Here is a 23,294-nt window from a genome sequence, read left to right on the forward strand (position 1 = left end):
ATTTTTGCTACTCTTCTTTAGATCTGCAATAAATCAAACTTGTTATCTTTTTGTAAACATGACATCCTGTTGAAACCATATGAAGTAATTTCTTTTGAGATAGTTGAATTTTTTAAAAAGTCAAGTCATTTTGTTGATGTCTTTGGTGTCCCTGCTATTCACACACAGTGCATGCATATGCCGAAATAAATAAATAAACAAACAAACAAAATTTTACACCTGTACACTGTGGGAATTCTCTGAGTTGCAAATAGATGCTAAGCATTTTTTTTCTGGAGTGTCTCTGGAATGCCTTTCTTCAGAAATGCTTTGTTTGATGAGGTGATATCAGTGTCTCCTAAGCCAGTTCAATGTGGTTTTGCAGGCTCAGGTTTTGGCTGTGATGGGTCAGACAAAAGAAGCTGAGAAGATGACCAACCACATTGTGTCAGAAGAGACCGGATGCCTTGAGTGCTACCGCCTGTTGTCAGCAATCTACAGCAAGCAGGAGCTCCACAACAAGGTAGGGAGCACACTGGAATTGTTTGGATTCACAGGTAGAAAATGAGGTGTGCCTGAATGATTCTCCAGTCTGCACATTTATGAGGCTGAGCAATCTTGAATGTCATCCATTGGCATATCCTATCTTATGGATGCTTTTCACAGTTACCCCCAAATTCTACTATGTCCCCTTGAAACAATACTTTCTTGGTTCATTTTTGGTCTAAAGATTTTATGTGATAGTATCTCAATTTGTTTTCACCTAACTAGATATAGACTAACATTTGTATGTTTCATCATTTTCTATGTTCCTTCAAATACATTATTTATAGAATCCTTATAGCAGTCTTTATACAGGTCAGTGACCTTGTATTTCAACTATTATTGTTTATCTCCATTTGAAAAGTTATGTGACTTGAATTTATGGAGCGATTCAGTAAATACTTATGGAATGCCTTATATATGCCAGCCTCTGTGGTAGGTACCAGGAATAAAGTAGTATAAGAAAAACCAAAAAAATCAGCTTTGTCCCAATGGAGTTTATAGAAGAAGAGGAAACCAAGATTAAATAAGCAATCAAAAACAAATGTAGCTATGCTCAGTAATGTCATGAAGAGTGTCATGGTCCTAACAAGCATGTTATCAGGGACCTGAGTGATCTGAAAGATTAGGTTCCCTGTGGAGTGATATGAAGGTTAATGCTGAATGATAAATAGGTGTTACTAGATGAAGGGGGGCAGTGAAAAGCATTGCAGGCCAGTTAAAGTATATGCAAAGGCCCTGTGGCAGCAGCAAATGGCAAATCTGAGGGATGGGCATAAAGGGAGCAGGGCACTGTATAAGATAATGGTCACAGAGTTTGCTGGAGACAAATGTACCTATGAGAATTTCAGTTCACCTTTCTTAAAACTCAGAGCCCTGCAGGTGGCACGCAAAGCAGAGCTATTATCACCTTTGGGAGCGCTGTATTATAACACAGGCCGGTATGATGAAGCTCTGCAGATTTACCGCGAAGCCGCAGCACTAGAACCTTCTCAAAGGGAGCTATTTAGGTACTCATCTAGATGGACTAGAGGGTTACTTTTCTTCACTTTGTAAGTTGCCCAAAGACCTTAGTAGTCACCCTTCCAATTTTTATGTCATCGGAACAGACATGCTTTTAGAATAGTAACCGATTTTGCCAATTCGGGCAACCCAGATTCTCCTCTCCAAAGAGACTAATATCAAATACTAAATGGTATCTTAAGGGATGCTTAGAACAGCAAGTTAGAACCTTGGTTAGAACCAAGGCTGGAATTGTTTTCTGAGGCTGCGGACTGCAGCCACAAATAGCAGTTTCGAAAATGGATATGGGGCACAGGGCTCAGGACCAGGGCAAAGGTTTTATTTTTTATCCTTGGAGAAGCCTTGGGCTTTTAAGGAGAAGAGCGACATGGTGGAATTTGTGCTCTGAAGGATCCCTAGCTGCAGGGAGTGGGGCAGTGGGTGCTGGGGGGTGCAGAGTGGGTACCAGGGACCTAAGAGGAGGCTGTGTTTGGAGTGGTCCAGATGGATACAGGCAGGGTAAATCACCTGACCCCAGGTCTTGTTTTCTTTCATCTTTATCACTCACTTCCCTGTGAACTGGTCAGGGACATGTCATTGTCACAGTGTAAATGAAAACCCTGGAGTATAGGAAAATTATTTTGTCAGGGCCACATTATTTCTCAGTGAGAATATCAGAGAGAATGAAGAATGTGTTTTGATTGTCATTTACCGCACCAGCTAATACTTAAGGACAAAAAGTATAAATGTTATCTTTTAAGTTAGTTTTTCTTCATCTCATCTACATTCTGTCTTCCTTTCAAACCTGTTGGCAGGCACTTGATGCTATCGACAAAGCTCTCCAGCTGAAACCAAAGGACCCAAAAGTTGTATCTGAACTTTTTTTCACAAAAGGAAACCAACTAAGAGAGCAGAATCTTCTGGATAAAGCTTTTGAGGTATAAACACTTAATCAAATGATATTATTAAATTAAGAGATTAAAATTAGTACTCAATCTTTACGGAAGCATATACAGTAAAATTTAAGATCACTGGCATATTTATGGAGTGAATTTTTTGATTAATGGCCATGATGTTACACGTTTAGTTTGTATAATTGACTATTTTTTTAACTATTCAGAGATCTGCAGTATCTCTGCATTATTTTCTGAATTACCACCTTTAACTTGATGTTTGAAGCAATGCTACATTATTCCCTCAGTTAGTCTCTCACTCTGCCTCTCTCACGCTCTCTTTTGGCCAGCAGTAACCCTCTAGTCCATCTAGATGAATATCTAAATAGCTTTGACATTTCCACACATCCCCTCAATTCCTCACAAGATTCCATCTCATCCAGTAACACATAGTCTTCCTCCCTCTGGAAGCCCATCTGGATCTTGCTTTCTCCCAGTATCCTTGTTTCCTGTGAACTTTTACATATACCATCTCTACAAGTCATTTGAAAGTATCATATATTACATTGTATTGTTAGGCATCATTTTACTCTCCCTATTCTCTCCTCCTTCCCTGAACCCTGCCCCCAATCCTCTGTGCACAGTGCCTGCTCCCCAGTTAGATTGGACTGCTTGTATAAAGGGACTACTTCCTTCCATGTTCTAAAACATAATGCCTTGTGTCTTAGAGGCATTCAGTATTTACAGTTCTCATAAAATTTGTACGTAGTTTGAAATCAAAAAGATATTCCAAACAAATAAAAATGTTATAGAAACAAACAGTGCCTTTCAAAATATTCAGAAACAGGTAAAGATATTTGGGAAAACTAACTTGAACATAAACTCTTAAAACAGTGGCATATTTGAAGGGGAAATTGCGTATTTTTCTGTGCCCTGTGAACATTTTTTAAAAAGCTTTATTTATGTATTTTAGAGAGAGAGAGTGCTCAAGCAGGGGGAGGGGCAAAGAGAGAGGGAGAGGAGAAGCAGACAACCCCCTGAGCACAGAGGCTCAATCGCAAGACCCTGAGATCATGACCTGAGCTGAAATCAGGGGTCAGACACCTAATTAACTGAGCTGCCCAGACCCCCTTGCCCTGTGAACATTTTCAATACCGTAACATGTGAGCATTTTAAAATGACAATTTAATGAATATGTAATTTAATTATGAAGTTATCTGGTATCTATATCTTATACATTATATTGAAAACAAATGTATTTTCTAGTTGCTTTAACTATAAATCAGGTAATCATTTTAAAGGGACTAAATTTGGGTGCTTGGGTGGCTCAGTCAGTTAGGCGTCCAACTCTTGATCTCAGCTCAATTCTTGATCTCAGGGTTGTGAGTTCAAGCTCCACATTGGGCTCCACACTGGGTGTGAAGTCTACTTAAAATCAATCAGCCAATCAATTAATAAATAAAGTGGCTAGATCTATGACAGATAGGAATAGGGCTATGAGTAGCATTTTTATTTATGATTTACACATATTAAGTAATTTGATCTTCTCAATAGTCATATAAGAAAGCTATGGTCATTGTCTCCATTTTATAGTTTTATAAACTGAGACTCAGAGGTTATGTATCTTGTTCAAGGTCACAGAGGGTGAGAGATGGAGCTGGGATTTGAATCCAGTTTCTTATTTTCTACCCTACACTCTCATCGCTGTTGATATAAATTAACCTAAGAGACACATTCTTCAGGTTTATTTTACCAGCTCTTTAGAAGTGTAGTTTCTTGTTATTTGCTTGTTTCTCTTAAAACAGGAGGAGGGATGGACCAGATTCTGTTTGCTTTATGAAGCTGTTCATCAGTGAAAATAGCAAAGAGCATTAAAATAGACACACAGATACTTAGCTTTGTAATTGAAAGCAACACTCATAGCCATTAGCTTTATTTAAGGTGACCACTCTTAAATTAAGACCCAGTGGTGATATAAAACAACATGCAAAATATTACCAGTATTGGGGCACCTGGGTGGCTCAGTGGGTTAAGCCTCTGCCTTTGGCTCAGGTCATGATCTCAGGGTCCTGGGATCGAGCCCTGCATAGGGCTCTCTGCTCAGCAGAGAGCCTGCTTCTCCCTTTTCTTTCTCTGCCTGCCTCTCTGCCTACTTGTGATCTCTCTCTCTGTGTGAAATAAATAAAATCTTAAAAAAAAAAATATTACCAGTATGCCTCACAGATGCTACCTTTAATGGGATACACATTTCCAGACCAAAAGAGATATTTGAGAGAGAAGTAATTCTCTTGAGACATATGAAGACCTGTGGCAGAAGATAAAGGAAGGCTTTTTAATGATTAAAACTATCCCCTAGGAAGATAGATGTCCTCAAGGAAGGAATGAGCATCCTGTCACTGCAAGGATTTCAGTATAGGCTGAATAACCAGTCCAGTGATACTGTGAAAGGGCTGAGCTACATAGGAAAAGATTCTAAAAGATTCTGTGATCATTGAAAAAGTATATTCTTACAAACTCCATTTATAGCAAAAAATCCAAAAGAGTTTTCTTGCGGGTCAAGGCCAGTGAGAAATGCTGCACTATAATAAAATCACCTGGATTCCCTGTGGGCATCCTCAGTCTCCATGAGCAAATTACACATTTCGGTTTCCTCCACTTCTCAGTCATCAGTTTTGAAACATAACTGAAATAAACGGGAACACCTGTGAGCTAGTAGTGTCTGGTTTCATTGTGTTAACCGTTTACATTCTCACATAGGAAGAAAGTGATTTCCACAGTCCTGTAGCATTAAACGTGGGTTCTCCTTTCTCAACCTGAAAATGTTTTTTGTATATTTAGAGCTATAAAGCTGCCGTGGAGCTAAATCCAGATCAAGCACAGGCCTGGATGAACATGGGTGGAATCGAACACATCAAGGTAGGAGAATAATTCATTTCCAAGGGATTTGGTTTTTTCTTTCCATTTTCTCTTTCTGTCTTCTCTCAAAAGATTGAGAAAATATTGTTAATTCCTTCTTTGAATTATTTAAAGATCAAAAGCCTTATATGTTTAAAAGGGAAATCAGCACAGATTATGTCCACTTTGTTTTATCCAGATATTGAATATCATGAAGTCATTTGAAAACTAAGTCTATACAAATTATATTGCATGATTTTATTGAACATAAAGAAAACCATGTGTACCTAAGAGAGGTATCATCATACAGCAAATAAAATCTGCCCCTTGTTGGGGCTTCCTGGACCTCATTGTCCTACAGCTTAACTCATGGTCAAGAGTACAGTGTTACTTTAAATATTACTTTATTATTTCCTGTACCTAATGTATCTTTTACTCCCTAATCATTTACTGAAATGCAAGGTTGTTTATTTGTGGGTTTGTTTTTTGTTTTTCCAAAAGGAAAAGCTATCTTTGAGTGAATCATCAAAAATGACCCTTGAAGGCTCCTGCCTATAAGTAATGAACTCAAAGACTCGCTATCATTCATTCATTCATCCAATCATTTGACATGTGATGTGCATGTGATGGGCCAAGTACTCTTTCTTCAGGCACTGGGAATAGAACACTAAATAAGTAAGACAGAACTTTCTGTCTTCATGGAGCTAACATTTAGTAAAAGAGATAGGCAATAAACACATCCACACATACATCTATATGTAAAATATATCATAGTGCTATGGAGAAAAAAGAGAACGGGGATAGGAAGTACCATGGAGTAAGGGCTGAAATTTAAAATTAAGGTGGTTAGGGAAGGTCTACTTTATTTTTTATTTATTTTTTTAATTATTATTTTTTTTCATAAACATATAATATATTATTAGCCCCAGGGGTACAGATCTGAATTGCCAGGTTTAAACACGTCACAGCACTCACCATAGCCCGTACCCTCCCCAATGTCCATAACCCCACCCCCCTTCTCTCAACTCCCTTCCCCCCAGCAACCCTCAGTTTGTTTTGTGAGATTAAGAGTCACTTATGGTTTGTTTCCCTCCCAATCCCATCTTTTTTCATTTATTCTTTTCCTACCCCCCCCCCCAAGTCCCCAACATTGCATTTCCACTTCCTCATATCAGGGAGATCATATGATAGTTGTCTTTCTCGGACTGACTTATTTCGCTAAGCATAATACCCTCTAGTTCCATCCACGTCGTCACAAATAGGGAAGGCCTCACTTTAAAAAGCAATTTTGAGTAGAGACCTGAAGGGGAAAAGCCATGTGGCAAAACAGGGAAAGAACATATGCAACGGTCCTGAGGTATGAGAGTACCTGCTGTGTTTGATGAACGGGGAGGAGGCAAGTAAGATGAAATGGTAGAAGCTGGAGTCAGAGTTAAGTCACAGGGCAGGATCATGCAGAGCCTTAAAGGGGAGTGCAGGGTTTTTTACTTTTATGCCATGCTGAATGAGTTGGGGTCCTTAGAGGACTCTGGGCAGAGAGATGCCATGGTCTGACATGTTTTTAAAGGATCGCTCTTATTTAGCTAACCTATTTTCAGGCTCCTATCAGTCTTTATATTAAAATAGTAATATAGTGATTAGCATTTAAATAAAAGCCCAGTAGGATTTACTATTAAGTGGAAACTGGTCACTCTCAGAAACACAACAAAACAGAAAGGTAACTTGTGATTACATAGCTGGAAGGGGATAATGTGACTGAGAGTTGTGCTCTAATAGAGGAATAAACAGGACATTTATCAGAGCAGAATAACCTGAGCTCTGATCTTAATCATCTCCTATGGTGTCTAGCAATATGAACTTACTTAAGCTTGATCATAAATCACATGGAATAAGTAAATAAATGTGATCATAAATCACATTGGAAAAAAATACCAGAAAGAAGGGGGACACCTGGGTGGCTCAGTCGGTTGATCCCAGGGTCCTGGGATCGAGCCCAGCTTCAGGCTCCCCGCTTATGGGAGAAGTCTGCTTCTACCTCTCCCTTCCGATCTCTCTCTCTCTCTCTCTCTGTCAAATAAGTAGATAAAAATTAAAAATATTTTTTAAAAAATTAAAGAAAGAGGGAGGGAGAAAGGAAGGAAGGAAGAGGGAGAGATAGAGAGAAAGAAAAGTAACGTAATATTAAATATTTAATTAATATATTAAATAGTTATATTTTAAAATACTATGTTCAATATGTTTTTAGATGACATGGGCCTGCATTTAAAGCAGTGGGGTTCAGTTATTAGTTTAAAAAGTACAATAAATAGGAATACCTGGGTGGTGAAGTTGGTTAAGCAGCTGACTTGTTTCAACTCGGGGTTATGAAATTGAGTCCCATGTTGGGCTCAGAGCTCAGCATGGAGTCTGCTTGGGATTCTCTTTCCTTCTCCTCCACTCCTTCTGCTCATATTCTCTCTCTCTCTCTCTCTCTCTCTCTCTCTCACACACACACACACACACACAAATATATCTTTTTTTAAAAAGTACAGTAAGTACACTCAAGACTTTTCCAAAAAGTCTGGAAATACAAGGAGAATAGTATGTTCATTGAATTCTCAGATTAACGAGTGAATCCATTGCTTTAAATTTAGAGGTGCTTCCCCTGAAAAGGTATCTGGAGATTGAAGAAGGATCTATTGAGTGTATTATTTTGAAATGTAATGAACACACTGATTAAAAATTAGTTTATGCAGTTTTTCGTCTTAGCAAACATCATGAATTAGGCTGAACAGTATAAAATTGCTATGTTTGTAATTGAAAAATCATCTAATATCAGCAAATTCATTATGATACAATCCAGAATAAATATATAGACTGGGCACATGGTTTGGATATGGTCATTTAGATGGTACCATTAGGATGCAAGATTATTATGAGGTCCTGAAGAGAGAGCGGTCATTATCTTTCTCTTTGCACTGCCAGGTAGTGTATGTGTCAGGAGGTATTAGCTCTTTCCAGGCTTCTCTCCTTCCCTGAGCCCAGGTGAAACTTAGGGTACCGAGGGCTGTGGTAAGGTTGCAAGTTGGTATAAGGCTTTGCCAGGTCATGGCATGAAGAGATGAGAAGGGAGTTGTCTCTTTCTTATACTGCTTGATAATAAAAGAAAATTATAATGAAGCTTCATAAAGGATGAAATGGATGGACCAAAAAGGCTAAAATACATTCTTTATAATCAAAGAGTTCTATCAACTGGACCACACCACAAAGTACTATTTTCAGTACTGCTGTATGTGCATTTTCTTGAGTAGCATTGTACGGAACTCTCCATGGTGTCAGAAGTGTTCTATAGCTGCACTGTCAAAGGCAGCAGCCACTAGCCCATGTGCGTGTTGAGCCCTTGAAATTTGGTTAGTACAACTGAGCAACTGAATTCTTAATTTACCGTAATTGATGGAAGCTTAAATAGCCATGTGGAGTTAGATAGCACATTTTTAGAAATTAGGTAATTCAGATTCCCTATCTTAGCATCTCAGAACTGGGGACACTGAATCAAGGGATATAATTTAAAAAAAAAAAAAAAAAAACAAGGCTTCCAGTTTAATCAAGTAAAGAGCAAGTTGAGGGAGAGAAGATAACTCTAGCAGTAGATTTTACGTGAAAGGACAAAGAAAGCTGGTAATCAGAGAAGGAAATGCCAAGGCATCAGGCTGAGGCCTACATTCAGAGAAGACTCTCAGCAGAAAAATTGCAAAGTCAGCTGTAATATAAACATATTTTGAGAGCACTCAGTTGTCTGCACATGTGTGCTAAGCCTAGTAAAAATCACAAGATACTTGGAAGATAAATGCTAGAGTTGATGAAAAATAATAACAATTGAATAAAGCAAATCCAGGGTCTCACCTCTTTAGAATTCTGTTTAGCCTCTTATGAGAATCAGGGCTAATGATCAGAATTGTTTTCTGATTTGTGCATGTGTCGGAGCCTGGATTCCCAAAGTTACAATTTCCTTTTTCGTCATTTCCACTCTCCTTTTTACCAGTATGACGAATGAGTACTGTAATAAAGGGATGGTGTTTACTCAACCCTGGATGGTTGTTTAATAATGACAACAATGGTAGCATTGGACTGAGGCCTCACTCTGTGTCAGCCTCTCTGAGCTCTTAACACGCATTAGCTCTTTTGGAGGATAGTTATGCATTCAGTAAATATTAGTTACTGGTTGCCACATAGAACTCTCACTTAGAGATGCTATTTTAAATTGTGATGGGAATTCAGAGAGTAAGTGGTTTTTGTCCGCATGGAGCTGTAATGGAGAATAAAATAGAGCAAATTGAAATGTCGGGAAATGAAGAGAACTCTTAACACTCAGAGTTCTGAGACGTGGCAGGACACAGATGTGAAAGAGGGTGAACCAAATAAGGAAGGTAAAATTTAGTAGCAGAAAAGGGCCTGGAAAACAATAATTATGACTAATTTGTCTGGAACCATCTGGAACAGGCACACGTCATTTCCAGTTAGAAAGCCATGGAATAAAGCAGATGGGGGCCAACAGAGGGTGGTGACAGGTATCTTTAGCAGGTCAGGGGCGCTATGCCTTCTTTCCTGCTTTAAGAGGATCCAGCAGGTTCATATTGTCACACACCTTAGGTAAATTTGACTCCATATTCTTATCAGTTCTTTTCACTTTATAAAAACTTATGTTTACATTAAAGCCCATATTAGGCAAATATTGCTTCCGTGTTAGTTGGATATTAAAATAACTTCCACCACTAAATAGGTCTAGCAGATTCCAAACTATTTAATCATCACTACTTTTGAATTTTCCCACAAACATCCCTCCCTTTCCTCCCTCCCTCTGCCCCCCCACCCCCCCATCTCTAGCCATGACTCCATTTGATTACTAAGGAATAGTACCAACCCCTTGAGAGCCCTATGAAATGATAGCCTCATACCATATATTAGTAGAATTGAAAATCTGTTTTTCTGCCATTTCACCTTACGGTGCAACTCTTATCCTTCACATTCTCCAGCTGGCCTGGTACTTAAAACAAATGGATTCTCCAAAAGCACCAAAAGATAAGGATAAAATTACCCATGCAGACGGGGTTTCCTTCTGAGGACATTCCTGTTAAACTGGGCGAGAAGGTCTGTCTCTTAGTCTCCCCATTCTCCAAGAGCGTTCCGATGGGTCAGACTATAATTGCCGTCTCTCTTTTTCCCCACAGGGAAACTATGTGTCTGCAAGAGCTTATTACGAGAGAGCCTTACAGCTGGTTCCAGACAGCAAACTGCTGCAGGAAAATCTTGCCAAGTTGGATCGCCTAGAGAAACGATTACAAGAAGTTCGAGAAAAGGATCAGACGTAGCCATGTTTGGCCCAGTCTTGAGGGACAGTGCTGGTGCTTCTAGAAGAGGAAGAAGTGTTGGAGGCCTTCACCTCAGCAGGGGCACAACAGAGAAGTTTTCCGCTCGCTCTGAGTTTGGGGAGGCACGTTTTTGGATGCCCGCTGGTAACCCTTGCTGAGGGACTTGCATTTCCACGGAAGAAGACAGCAAGCAAGGTTCCATCTGAGAGGAAGTAAAACAACTACTACACGTTTTGCAGATTTTTGTTGGCTTTAATTCCAGATTTCCCTTCATCTGTTTCTCTGCTTTTCCAACCTAAGAATCTAATTCCATCTCAGTGTAGACTTTTGTGTCCTAGAAATACAGAGGCTTAAATGCTCTGACAGCAGAGCAGCTCTTCCTTGTGAGATGAGATATGTCCTAGAGGGAAAAAATCTCTGGGATAAACCATCTGGGTAATTCCACCAAGAGGTAACTCATTTAGTTCTCCAGAACTAGAAATGAGTATCTAATAGTTTTTGTAGAATCTTCTGGACTATTTGGGGGAAATGGTGTTGTTAAGTGAGCTTTGTCTAATACCCCCCGAGGATATTGCTAGAGCCCAAAAGAGTGAATTAAATTCCACTCTGATGCAAGCTTTTCCCATTGCCCGATATAACAAAAAGGAAGCTTCTGGGATTGTGGGAGGCGAGAATTCTGCCACTGAACCACCAATGCACTTCTGGGATTGTGTATGGGTATTCTCATCCCTGGGGGAAAATCAAGGATCTTGGTTCCTCTAATTTCTTTATGGAAATGTTTAAGATTATTTTAATTTTATTACAAGTATTACTAGAGTAGTGATACTGCTCTAAGATTTCAGAAGTGCTTTTAGAATCATTAATGTTTCTGACTCCACATACATTGTTATTTTGGTGGAGAAAAAATAGTATATTCTACATGAGAAATATTAAAGATATTAACTAAGAGAAATGCTCTACTTTATTATCTTAACATTCAGTCATCCAGAGATTTATTATTTTTTTGAAAACTATATTTAATCACTGAAAGTGCTATACAATATATCACAAAAATCTTCATAGACTATGAAGAGGATGGAAGAGAAGCTCTATTGATTTGTCTACTGAAATTTAATGAGAATTCTGTGCTGTAGAACATGAGTGATGGAAATCCAGAGTTCTTGGTTCTGTATTTATAATATTGGAGAGCTCTTGGCGAATGCTCAAAAAATCTAGGGGAGAAAAAAGTCTAAATTCATAATTATAAAAATACATATTTATATTTAAAAGACAGAGGCCAGCAAAGTGGAACTTAACAATTTGACATTTGTTTTTAGTGTTATTTATTTTGTAACTTATAAAATATATTTAATATATATATATATACACACACAAATTTTTTTCTCTGTACATAGTGGTTTTAATAGCAGCTTTCAGAACTGATCATACAGAAATCACAAATCTGAATTACAATGTAAAGTTTTAACAGCCCCTCAAAAAACTTGTATTGATGATTCACTTGGCAAAGCTAAAGAAATTAGGAAGTGGAGTTCAGTGTTTGGGTGGTAATATATTTTGAAAGTGAAGAAATTGGAACACCTGATTCTAATTTGGTCATCTTCATAAATTAAAAAAAGAAGAAGAAGAAGAGAAGAGAAGGAACCACTCTGGGGAGTGCTGTTTGCAGGCTAAGCCAGGTGGCCTACAGATGTCATAGCCCAAAGGTGTGCAGATTTCACTTGCTCAGGCCAGGATAGGGTAAAAAGCCTTCTTCTTTTCAACACTGCCCCTTCGTGTTATTTTTTGTCAAGGTAAGTCTAGTTAAAAGAACTTCGCTGTAAAGGGATGATGCAAGGCATATTTTAAATGCAAAGGATTCCAGAATTTGAATTAACATACATGTGTTTGTAGATATCAATAATCCAACAATCTCTATATATTGCCACTGTGATCTTCTGTTTCTAGTAGTCTTTTAACCTTGTATGTCATAAATTTGTCCAAGATTTTACTTAAAATATTTTCATTCTCCTCAAAATTATACTTTTATGTCCTAAGGCCAGGAAATGTATCACAGTGTTCATTAAATTATCAATCCACCCCCAAATTGGGGGTGGGGGGAATGAAGCCCTAGCTAAAAAACAGTATCTGAGACTTAAATCACAACTTTTTAGAATAATCTGTAACCAAGACTCACACCTAGGAAGTTAACAGAAAAGACTAAGTCCCAAATTTTGAAAAGCAATTATGCCTTACTTGAAATGCCGCTAAAGGTAAGAGGGTACATTAGTGAGAATGGTTGAAATGGTGGTTATAGCCTAAAAGTTTCTGAGGGAAGGGGTCAGTCACATGGCCTTCAGGAGACTTGTTCTACCTTCTTTTGGGTGCTTTTCTCTCTCCCCATGTCTGTCTGTCTCTTTGTCTCTCTCTTCCTCCCTCCCTTCTTCTCCCCATGCCCCTTAGCCTCCCTTCATTCTGCCCCCCACCCCACACTGTCGCTCTGGCTCATTCTGTGCACACACACTGGCATCTCCTTGAACGTGAAAAGTAAGCACCATTTGTTGGGTCAGATATTTTTATCAGGATTTAATAATGCCACTGAGATGTAGCCAATGAAATAGTTTTCATAGTTAAATGGTGTCTAAAAGAAAATAAATGTTATTTTTCAAAGATATTACTTGTAACATGAAATACTATGTGGAATTCATTCCTATCAATAAAATCAGAGTGCCCTGGCTAGTTGTGGACATACATCCAGAGTCCCCTACTAAAAGTGTGCTTGGCAGGAGAGTTGCTGCCAAGAGAGTTGCTGTCCCCTTTCTGAGATGGAATGGCAGAGCTGGCTTCATGGGCCTGAGGTTCATGTGGTTCCTGGAGGTCCTGCTCTCAGAAGGCCTCTGTGTTGGGTTGAAGGCCCTGCTTGAAATTCTTAATAATTTTGAAAGAGGGGTCCTGCAATTCCATCTTGCACTGGATCCTTAAATATGTAAGGTGTCCTCGGTGGGAGGGAAGTTGGCCCAGGACAAGACAGGAGATGCTTTAGTCTGGCTGAACACTTGATCCAATGATCAGAGTTTCATTTGTGACTGTGTTCCTCTGAGCAACACTCGCTTTTTTTTCTCAGCTACATTTTGAGTCCTTTGTGTACATATATCCCCCGTGTACTGCCAATCTAACCTGTCCTTCTGTCCTACCTAGAACCAGTCCTCCTGGCCTTTAAGATTCCCATTAAGTGGCAGTCCTTTGATATAGGAACCATGAGAATGGCTTTACAAGTTTATTTCAACCTTAAGAATTCTTCAGGGTTTTTTAAGTGATCCAGATGTTTTCCAGCTGTTAACAGTATTCGTAAAACACAGTTTAGCGATGTAACGTTAAGTAAACCAAAGATTCAAATACCTTGGAGGAAAAGAAATTTTATTTTAGGGAATCCTGAGATGTAAATATTCTTTTGGGTCTGTTTGTTTTGAAGTTCATCACAAAACAAAGATGAAAGCCAGCACTTTAACAACAACCTCCTATAATACATCACAGCCCCTAGCATGAGACTGACACTCGTCATACCTCACTTGATGGAGGGGTTTGTAGTGATTGTACCGTACTTCTCAACAAGACTAAATGAGAAAATCCAAACTGTTCTTTACCAACCGACCCACAGAAACTATAATTTGAAGGGGAATAAAAATGAATGTGTGGTTTCTTATTGTCTCTACTAAACATTCCAGGCCCCTCAGATCGAAGAACCACATTCAGCTCATAGTTAAGAACTGTTCCTTGACACACAGGGGCTCTCAAGCCGGGTGGGACTGCAGGATCACCTGGGGCCCTTGGGCAGTCTCTGAGATGCTGGCTGCCTAGTCCAGATGCTAAAATGCAGCGAGACTAGAGAAGTAGGCTAACAACTTTAATGGAACTTCTATGACTTTTACCATGTTTCTCCATTTTTACTTTTAAATCTAGACTAAAATGAGCCAAAGAATTCTAAAAAATAATCCATGGCACAGTTGATTGATTGAGACTATTGTTTCAAGATTGACAGGTGGGGTGGGTGGGGCAGTTTGCACTGGTGGCAATTGGACTGTAATTTGACCTCACATTTTCAGAATCCTTCACTCTCAGATGGAGAAGAATGACACCAGACAAGGCACCCAGTATGTAAAACTCATTGGCGGTGTTCATGGTGTAGAGTGTATGCCTAGACTTATGTATCTGTTTTGATTACACACGTCAGCTTTTGTTAATTATTTCTTCTTGTACTCATTAGAATCTGTTTTTGAGGGGGAAATAAAACGTTTGATCTGATGTGTGAAGGATGTGCATCTTAGATTAATAAATCTATAGGGTATTCATAACGACAATCAGAGCAAATGTAGTTATGGGTAGTTGGTTTGTTTTTAATTTTTCACCTAGTTTCCAAATCACATTTACTTCAGGTACCTCCCAATAATAGCAAAAAGTAACTATCTGACACCTTTTGGTATTTTAAAAGAAGAAATACCTGTCAAATCTTGCATTTAGGCTGCAATTGAGTAAGATAAAGGCTTACAATGCCAAATATATAACATAACTTTTTATGATTATTCTTGATGTTTTGTTGTAAAAGAAAAATATGTTGAACAGTTCTTCAAAAAATAGAACTTCCTTCTTTCTTTTTGGTTGTGGTAGCCATTAACTTCAAGAGAAAAAATATCTATAATCAAAGGAGTTCTTTAATATCAGCAAAATAAGACAACAAAATTGATAATTTTCATGCCTATCAAATGGCTCATATAAAAATGTGTTATTTTTATCACCAAAGATCCTTTCAGCTAAAACCTTTTAGGGCATGTAGCTCATAAAATCAGCATCCATCACATTAGTCATTATTAGATCACCATTTACCCCAAGATGGAAAGATTAATCTATGTTCAGAAACCCAAGAGTTTCTTCCCATTCTCGATGGTGCAAATGGTATATATTTATGTCATGTTTGGAAGTTTCCAGTGTGCATAACATCCTTTTGGGGTTGCCTTGCTGGCCCAAAGGAGGGGTGCTCTGGTCCCAGAATCAGGAAATCTGGGTGGTAGGCCTGTTTGGCTACAGAGGAGCTGCCCCACCCTGGGCAGGTCACCAAGCCTCTCAGCCATGTGTGTCACTCAGGGAGTGACTGGTTAGTTCTGTGAAACTAGCAAGCTCTGTGTGTCTCTGAAACCAGACTGAAAGCCCTTTACCTCTGAAGAGATAACTGATTAGTGTTGCCCTTCATTTGAGAAATTAAGATAATCACTGCCACAAAACACACACACAACCATAAGAGTGAGTGCAATGTCCAAGTGCTTTCATATGACGGAGATATTCTTATTTTGCAGTCAATACACATAAAAATTGGTCATTTTGTTATGTGTCAGGGGGAAATATTCTTAAAGATTTCCTTCAAAGGAATTAAAATAATCTGTAGAAGCCACGGCTTGCTTTTATAATGTGGTAAGCATCTGACTTGGTGACTCACATGGATCCCTCCTTTTATCAGGGAGAAAATGACTTGCATTGTGTTCTTTGTTCATGTTCTTTATTTCCTACTTTGATCAGTTATATATAAATGTACATTTTGTTACTTTTCTTGTGCCAGCTAGAAATATATTTCCCATTAAAGTATTTCTCCCATTTAAGTCTGATTATGTATGCTCTGCTTAGGTCTTTCCAAAATGAAATTTATGTAAATGTGTATTTTATATAAAATATAATGAAAATAATTATGTCTGTTTCAATCTCTCAAGTGCTCAGCAATTAGTACCCTTTGAAACCCATGTCACTAGCTGACATGTGTCAGCTTTAAAAGTGTCTGCTTTAAAAGAAAGAAATCTTCTTCCTTCTCATATTCATTCATTGCATCACAGTTTTGTGTGTTTCTTGTCTGCTCTCTTTCCCATACCTTCAGTGACTGTTTCAGTCCTTAAGTGCTCCTGATCTCTTCCTCTCATCTTGCTGAGCAGATGCCTTCAACCTCTCTGCAGAGAGTAAGTAAAAGGTGGAAAACATATTCTCTCAATACGCTGCACTCTGTCTACAAACTTCCTGTACCCAATTCTTTCCTCCCCTGTTACTACAGTGGAAAAGGGACCTAGGCTCTGGATTTTGCCTCTTGTGAAGTTTCATTCCATCCCTTTACCTCCCTTTTTCATCTTTAACTTCTTCCTTCTACCGACTCATGTGAATTCTATTCTATTTTAAAACATGGATACAGGTAACCACCATCAAAATCATTTGGGAAAGAAAAATGTAAGCTCTTTCTGTATTTCTTTTCATCTCTAACTGCTACCACATCTCTTTGTTCCTTCTCAGCTGAGCTATTTGAGTGAATTGTCTTCACCATTCTTTCTACCTCCACCTTTCACATTCCCTCTGCTTCATAGTGTTCTGTCCCTGCAACAAATAAGTAAATGAAACTTCAGTTTCCAAGGTCACTAAGAATCCCCTTAGTGCTGAATCTTGGGCCTTGTGGGCCTTTGGAGAAGGTTCTAGAATTCAGACCAGTAGTTTAGCAGGGATGGAAAAATTTGTTTACACAAAACATTGTATAGAAGAAGAAAAAGTAGGTATTTGGGCCTATCCGGAGGATCTGAGCTTTTATTGGAGAGTAGTTTGTCCCTGGGGCAAGGGAAGGCTATGGTATTCCTGGTAAGATTACCAGAGTGAAAACAAAATTTAAAGGTGGGGTGGTGAGTTTCCCAGGTCAGCCAGCCACTATAGCTGGGGATTCCCTTTGCAATGTTCAAGCCTAGAGGTACAAAAAGGCTGCTTACCTTACCAAGACCCCTCCCAGTGTCCCCTAGACACCCTAGCTAGAGGAGTCCTCTACTTAAACTTTTGCAAGATGTCCTTAAATAAATAAAGCTGTGCTTGCTATTCTCAAGAACAGTTCAGTCCAATAGAACTATTTGTGATGATGGCAATGTCCTCTGTACACTCTCCACTAGGCACTGGTGGCTATTGAGCCCTTGAAATGGAGCTGGTGTATCTGAGGAACTAATGCTTTTACTGTAGTTAATACTAATTTAAATAATCACGTAGGGCTAGTGTCCACTGTAATTGGACAGTGACCCTCTAGAGCTTCTTGATGTTAGATGGGACATAAAAATCAGAGAAACACTTTTCATGTTCATGTAAGATTTGAGACTGTTTCTGATTTCAGTGCCAATTGGATTCTTTAAGTTTTTCACTGAAAGGGTCCCTTTGATCTCTCTCCTGTTCCCTTCTGCAGTTTTAGGGTCACTGCCCCCAGCTGATTCTCACCTGCTTGTTTCTGTACCTGCATTCCCTTCACCTTGACTGTCTTCTGCTTTCCTGTCCATCTGTCCATCGCCTGCCTGTCTCCCTAATTTGTATACTTCCCACCTTAGTTAAGGAGCTTTTTATTTCTATCTTACACAAAAGTAAGACAACTGCGTCTGGGAGATTGGTGTCTACCTTTGTTATATATAGAATGTCCACTGGGCTTTGCCCTAATTTTTTGATAGAACACAAACCCATTATAAATTCTGGCTTTCTTCCTCTCCCAACCTCAAGTTATCTTACGACAAAATAAGGCTTCTAGAAAAAATATGCTGACATATCAATCTTACCAATGAATTCATTTTAATAATCTTACACGATGGATCCTACCGCTTTGGCCTATTCCACTGAAGCTAGTAACACAACCACCCAGCAAGGGGATGGCAGCCGTAAACCTGATCTTTCACAGCCACTCTGCATATTCTTGAACGCCAAGGGCTTCAACAAGCTTCTTACAAGGTGGGGCAGTCCTATTAATTACTCAATAAGCTTCCATGAGTCTTCCTCTTTTCAGAAGGGGGCCTGCCTGTGTCTTGGATGGGTGACCAGCTTCCTCACTCTGGCTCCCGCCACCTTCCCGGGGCTGAGACAGAATTCCCCTGTGCTGAGCGTTCCAGGCCACTGATCCCCTAGCTCCCGGGATCACCGGCGGAGCCCCCCCTGCACACCTGTGGAGGCGCGGCGTGGCGGGACGGGGGGGGGGGGGGGGGGGGGCGGCGGCTGCAGCCCAGGGACGACCAAGAGGATCGGGAGAGTAGGGGTGCTGGAGGGCAGCCGCAGCTGTGAGCCCGGCCGCCCGGGGCAGGTGCGGCCCCTCGGCGTGGGCTCTGGAGTGAAGAGCGCGGCGGGCACTTCCGGGAGGGAGGGTCTGCACCTCGGCGCTCGCTGTCCCCACGCGGAGTGTGCAGCTGCGGCGGAGGAAGCGGTGTCGTCCCCGCGCTCGGGACCACGCGGGTGCCCGTCGGGCCGGGCGGGGTCTGCGCTCTTGCTCGCTGGGGGCCTCCCGCAAAGCCTGGGTGAGCTCGGACCCCCACGGGGAGGCTGCGGACGGGGGATGAGTACTGGCGAGGGAGGCTTCTTGACTCCGTCAGCCCCGGGGGAAGGGTGAGGGGCTGGCGCAGGCCCGGAAATTCCCAGACGCGCCAGGGTTTTGTGGAGGCCAAGAAAAACAAGGCTGTACCCACCTGGAGTCTAGCCCAATTTCCAGAGACAAATAACTCCGTTCCTTAAGCCCTAGTATCATCCTCCCCTCCATGAACAAAACGGAAGGAGGCTGAGGTAGAAGGAAAAGTAAACAAAGTTAAATTTCTTCTAAACCCAAATCTCACTAACAAGGACGCTTGAGAGCAAGAATGTGACATTCCACCAGGAAACCCCCAATAGTCTTCATGCTAGTGCCTCGTCAAAGGGAAAAACAGCCTTGGCTTGATAGCCACCAGGCCTTCAGTATCCTGCCAGTCTTCTTTACCTTGATAGCCCTTCTGAACACCGGCTTTGTCCTCACCCACCGCCGAGTCCACCCCCTACTCTGCTTTTAAAAACTCTGACTGTAATCTGGCTCAGGGTCCAAGGCCCTAGTCCGCTGTGTCCGGTATACTTGGGCCCAAGCTGAAGCCTGTCAAATAAACCCTCATGTGATTGCATCGGTGCTTGGCTCCTTGGTGGTCTCTCAGACCGAAAACTCAGGCACAACAGTTTCTTCTGGAGATTGTTTAAATTCTGGAGTTCAAGGTTTTAGGCACTTGGGCTAAGGAGCCTTCTCCACGGAAGAATAGCCAATTAGAATTAATTTAAGGTCAAATATATATCTCTTTTCTGGAGTAGCATATGTTGTTCTCCAGGATCTTTAATGCACCCTAAATTCTATAATGCTCCCCTCCCCCACCGGCCCCAGAGTACGCTGGGAACGGATGGGGGGGCGGCTGGTTCCCCCCCCCCCCCACGTCTACGTCTTCCTAGGGCAGCGCCTACTGTCGACTGTCGCGCGTGCGCATGCGCGCGGAGCGGGGGTGGGGGTGTGCAGGGGGGCGTCCTGAAGCTAGTTCCAGTCAACAAAGGGTAATTGTGGGATGGTCTCAGGAGTGTCCTGAGACAAGAAGGGAGTAGCCTGCTGCTGAGTGAAATCAGAACATTCGTGCCAGGCCAGGAGAATCTGAAGCTGGAATCTCGATCAAGTGAATCCTTCTATGAAGTGCCCTGGGTGTGTGTATATATACACACACACACACACACACACACACACACACACACACGTTCTCTGCCACACAGGACAGAAGTGTGGGATCCGTGCGGTTGATGTGACAACCAGAAACTGTCTTGGAAACTGGGTTCTTCCTTAGAGTTATTGGTTGGAGAAATTCAACAGTCGGCGGACATCCGTGGTGGGTCAGTATAACCAAAGCATTGATTTCTTAATGAGAAATCTTACGTTTTTTTTCTTGTTTCAAATATCACAACTCCAGGTTGTTAAAACATGTAATTTTTCTCTTGACCCTGCTCAACCTCTCTGTCAGAAAGTTTACTTTATAGGAAATTTCTTCCTAAACAATTATATTGGTAACTTAACAATGTTAGATAAGGAGAGTTGATTTCTAGTGTTTCTAAGGGAGATGACACCTATGGGGAGACCTATACGAGTTATGTTTGTGCGTTTCTTCTTGGGCAGGTCTCCCTAAAATCAGGTGAGTACCACTTCTGTGGAGAAAGCTTGATCCAGGAGGATCTGGTTATTACCCCAGCACACTGCGTACTTGGCCTCAATGAGTAAGCTGTGGATTTCCATTATCATTATTCGCTTATCAAACCTCGATTGCTAGCTATACGACTGGGAGATTTGAAGCTCTAAATACTCTGGGAAGTTCAATCTCAATCCCTTTCTGAATTTTTCCACCTGGTCCAGCCACTCATGGACCTTCCTGATCCCCAGAAACTTGTATCAGGATTATTTTAAGATTTCCTGTATCTCTTATTCTACTAATCAGAGTCCCCAAAGATCCCAGATTAGCCTCGATAATTTGTAGAGTAGGTAGTGAGGTGGAGTTGATGATTTCTCGTTCTAATGATATATTGACATCAAATGTTTAATGGATGTTCCAAAATTTTAATAATCTGAGTCATTAGGAGGGAAAAAATATTGTGGAAATAACTGATACTTAGCTAGGTTGAGAGTACTAATAATAATGAATGAGAGTTCTAGGAACAATTTTTGTATCTTTTTTAAAATGATAGAGCATATGTACATAAGTCTAAAAGAAAAAGAGGCCATATTTAAGTACTTTATGCAGGAAGACGTTTGATGGTGGGGGAAAGGGTTCACAGAATGCAAACACTCTGATGGAAAATCATGACTTTTTGCAGATCCCTATAATTTATAGGCGATTACGATGGTAGTAACCATTAATCAAGGTACATCTCCTTTTAAGACTTAGAAATGTTTAAAGGTACAATAATCACTTTTCATTTTAATTATGTGAAACCAAGGCAGTCGTTCCTGGGGAAACAGCTATATTTATTGAAACATTTTTCTTTGGTTTTAGGAAGCAAATTAAGACTCTGACTGTGACTTCTGGGCAACACAGCCTCTCCCAGAAGGGTGTACACAAACAGAAGAGTCCTGTCTCAAAAATTATTATCCATCTTGAGTACCACAGACTTGGACATATGAGTTCTAATATTGCACTACTCTACCTAGAACACAAAGTTGAGTTTGGTATGTAGGGAAGTTACACATGAAAAAGTGTAGGAGAAAATGGTGTTTTATTAATCCTGTACCAGTTAACTTTAATTTCTGTGCATAGATCTACTAATATTAGAATAGCTAAGTTTTATTCCTTTTTATTTTATTTTTATAAGGATTTTATTTATTTATTTAACAGAGAGAGAGATCACAAGTAGGCAGAGAGGCAGGCAGAGAGAGAGAGGGAAGCAGACTCCCTGCAGAGCAGAGAGCCTGAAGGGGGGCTTGATCCCAGGACCCTGAGGTCATGACCTGAGCCAAAGGCAGAGGCTTACCCACTGAGCCACCCAGGCACCTTTTCCCCCCACCAAAGGTTTTATTCTTTTTTAAAATCTTGTTTATAACTTATAAAAAACACTGTAGAGGCTATGGGTCTCAGACACAAATTATGTATGCTTAATCTGCATTTTATATACTCTTTTGTCTTGGCTGGGCTACGTTCTAGGCTTACTTATTCTCAGCTCTAGCCAGGGAGTTTGGGACATTTGAAAGTGTTCTCAGAGAGTTCTTCTTTTTGTCATTATTATGGACTAGATAGCTGACACTCAGCACAGGTAATCTAAACATTTTGGATAAGAATATTAAAAATCTATTTTTTAAAAAATACAAAAAAGAAAAGTTTTCAGTGACCCCAAACAATGAGCACAAATTAAGAGGCGTCGGCCAGTTAATGAAGCAAGCCATTGCCTTTGAGTCATCGAATTAATCTATAAGAACCTAGAGCTTTAATTGCTCAAGCAAGGAGACTGCATAGGAAGAGGGATGGGAGATGGGAGAGTCTGGTTGGAGTCTCCCATGTAACTCCTGACTTCCCAGCAGGTAATGCTTGAAAGGTTGCAGGAAAAAGAGGGGGACATATTTCCCTCACATAAAGTGAGGGAAATAAGGAAACTTACTGTTTGATCTTTGGCTCCGTAATCATAAGCAAGCCTTCATTCAAGTTGAATGCTAGAATTCCCATTACCTGTGACCAAAAGAAACTATTGCCCCATTTTTCTGTTCCCCTTTATAGAAAAGCTATGAAACTCCGTTTATGGTATGGAGGTTAATTTCCTCTCCTCAGTTCTCATAATTACATGTATTAAGTTTGAGCTATCTGTTAGACATCCGAGTCAGTCAGACTCTCAGGCCCCTTACTCCCCCCAGTTTGCCCTTGTCTTAGTCACTGACCTCCATGTTGTTAAATTGAAAGGTGAATTCTCAACCATCAGCTTACTTGAAGGAGTTTTGACAGAGTTGCTCATACCATCCTGGAAACATTTTCTTCATTTGAGTTCCAGGAGTCCCTTGGTTTGCCTTCTACCTCTTTTTTCACCCTTTACTGGTTATCTGTGATGACACCTCCTCTTCTCTGTAACCTCTTATTGTTGGCGTGCTTTTCTCTATCTGTCCTCACTCCTTTAGTGTCCTCATCCAGGATCAAGCCTTTAAACACCATCTGTGTGAAGACTATCCCAAATATTGTCTGTCTAGTCCAGGTTCCTTTAGATTACATATGCTGCTGGGATTACTAGCAGTTGTATAGCCAACTGCCTACTGGTCATCCACCTGGATGGCTAATAGCATTTCAAACTTAATATCATTGAAACAGCATCTTGATTATCACCTACA

General features: G+C 40.4%; 2 protein-coding genes and 1 long non-coding RNA gene across 4 annotated transcripts in view; 2 read left to right on the forward strand and 1 right to left on the reverse strand.

Moving 5' to 3' along the window:
• Positions 1-10,678, forward strand: part of TMTC1 (transmembrane O-mannosyltransferase targeting cadherins 1) — a 259,231-nt gene extending 248,553 nt beyond the window's left edge. For both annotated transcript variants that reach the window (XM_082742146.1, XM_082742147.1), the window contains 4 exons: positions 365-502; positions 2,340-2,462; positions 5,256-5,333; positions 10,520-10,678. In XM_082742146.1, the coding sequence (XP_082598272.1) occupies positions 365-502; positions 2,340-2,462; positions 5,256-5,333; positions 10,520-10,660 (480 nt within the window). In that variant the 3' untranslated portion in view covers positions 10,661-10,678. The remainder of the gene's footprint in view (positions 1-364; positions 503-2,339; positions 2,463-5,255; positions 5,334-10,519) is intronic.
• Positions 10,679-10,805: 127 nt separating this feature from the next.
• On the reverse strand, positions 10,806-16,415 carry LOC309870085. The gene is made up of 2 exons (XR_014314483.1): positions 11,360-16,415; positions 10,806-11,312 (listed from the first exon to the last, which is right to left on the reverse strand). It is a non-coding gene; the product is annotated as an uncharacterized lncRNA (long non-coding RNA).
• Positions 16,416-18,266: 1,851 nt separating this feature from the next.
• The window catches only part of OVCH1 (ovochymase 1), a gene marked incomplete at both ends in the record, with an annotated part of 79,037 nt that continues 74,009 nt past the window's right edge, over positions 18,267-23,294 (forward strand). Inside the window, 4 exon segments of the mRNA XM_082742434.1 lie at positions 18,267-18,406; positions 18,581-19,051; positions 20,287-20,332; positions 20,613-20,710. Coding sequence (XP_082598560.1) covers positions 18,267-18,406; positions 18,581-19,051; positions 20,287-20,332; positions 20,613-20,710 — 755 coding nt within the window.

This window comes from Mustela nivalis, assembly GCF_964662115.1.
Source record: "Mustela nivalis genome assembly, chromosome: 7".
Taxonomy (NCBI): Eukaryota; Metazoa; Chordata; class Mammalia; order Carnivora; family Mustelidae; genus Mustela; species Mustela nivalis.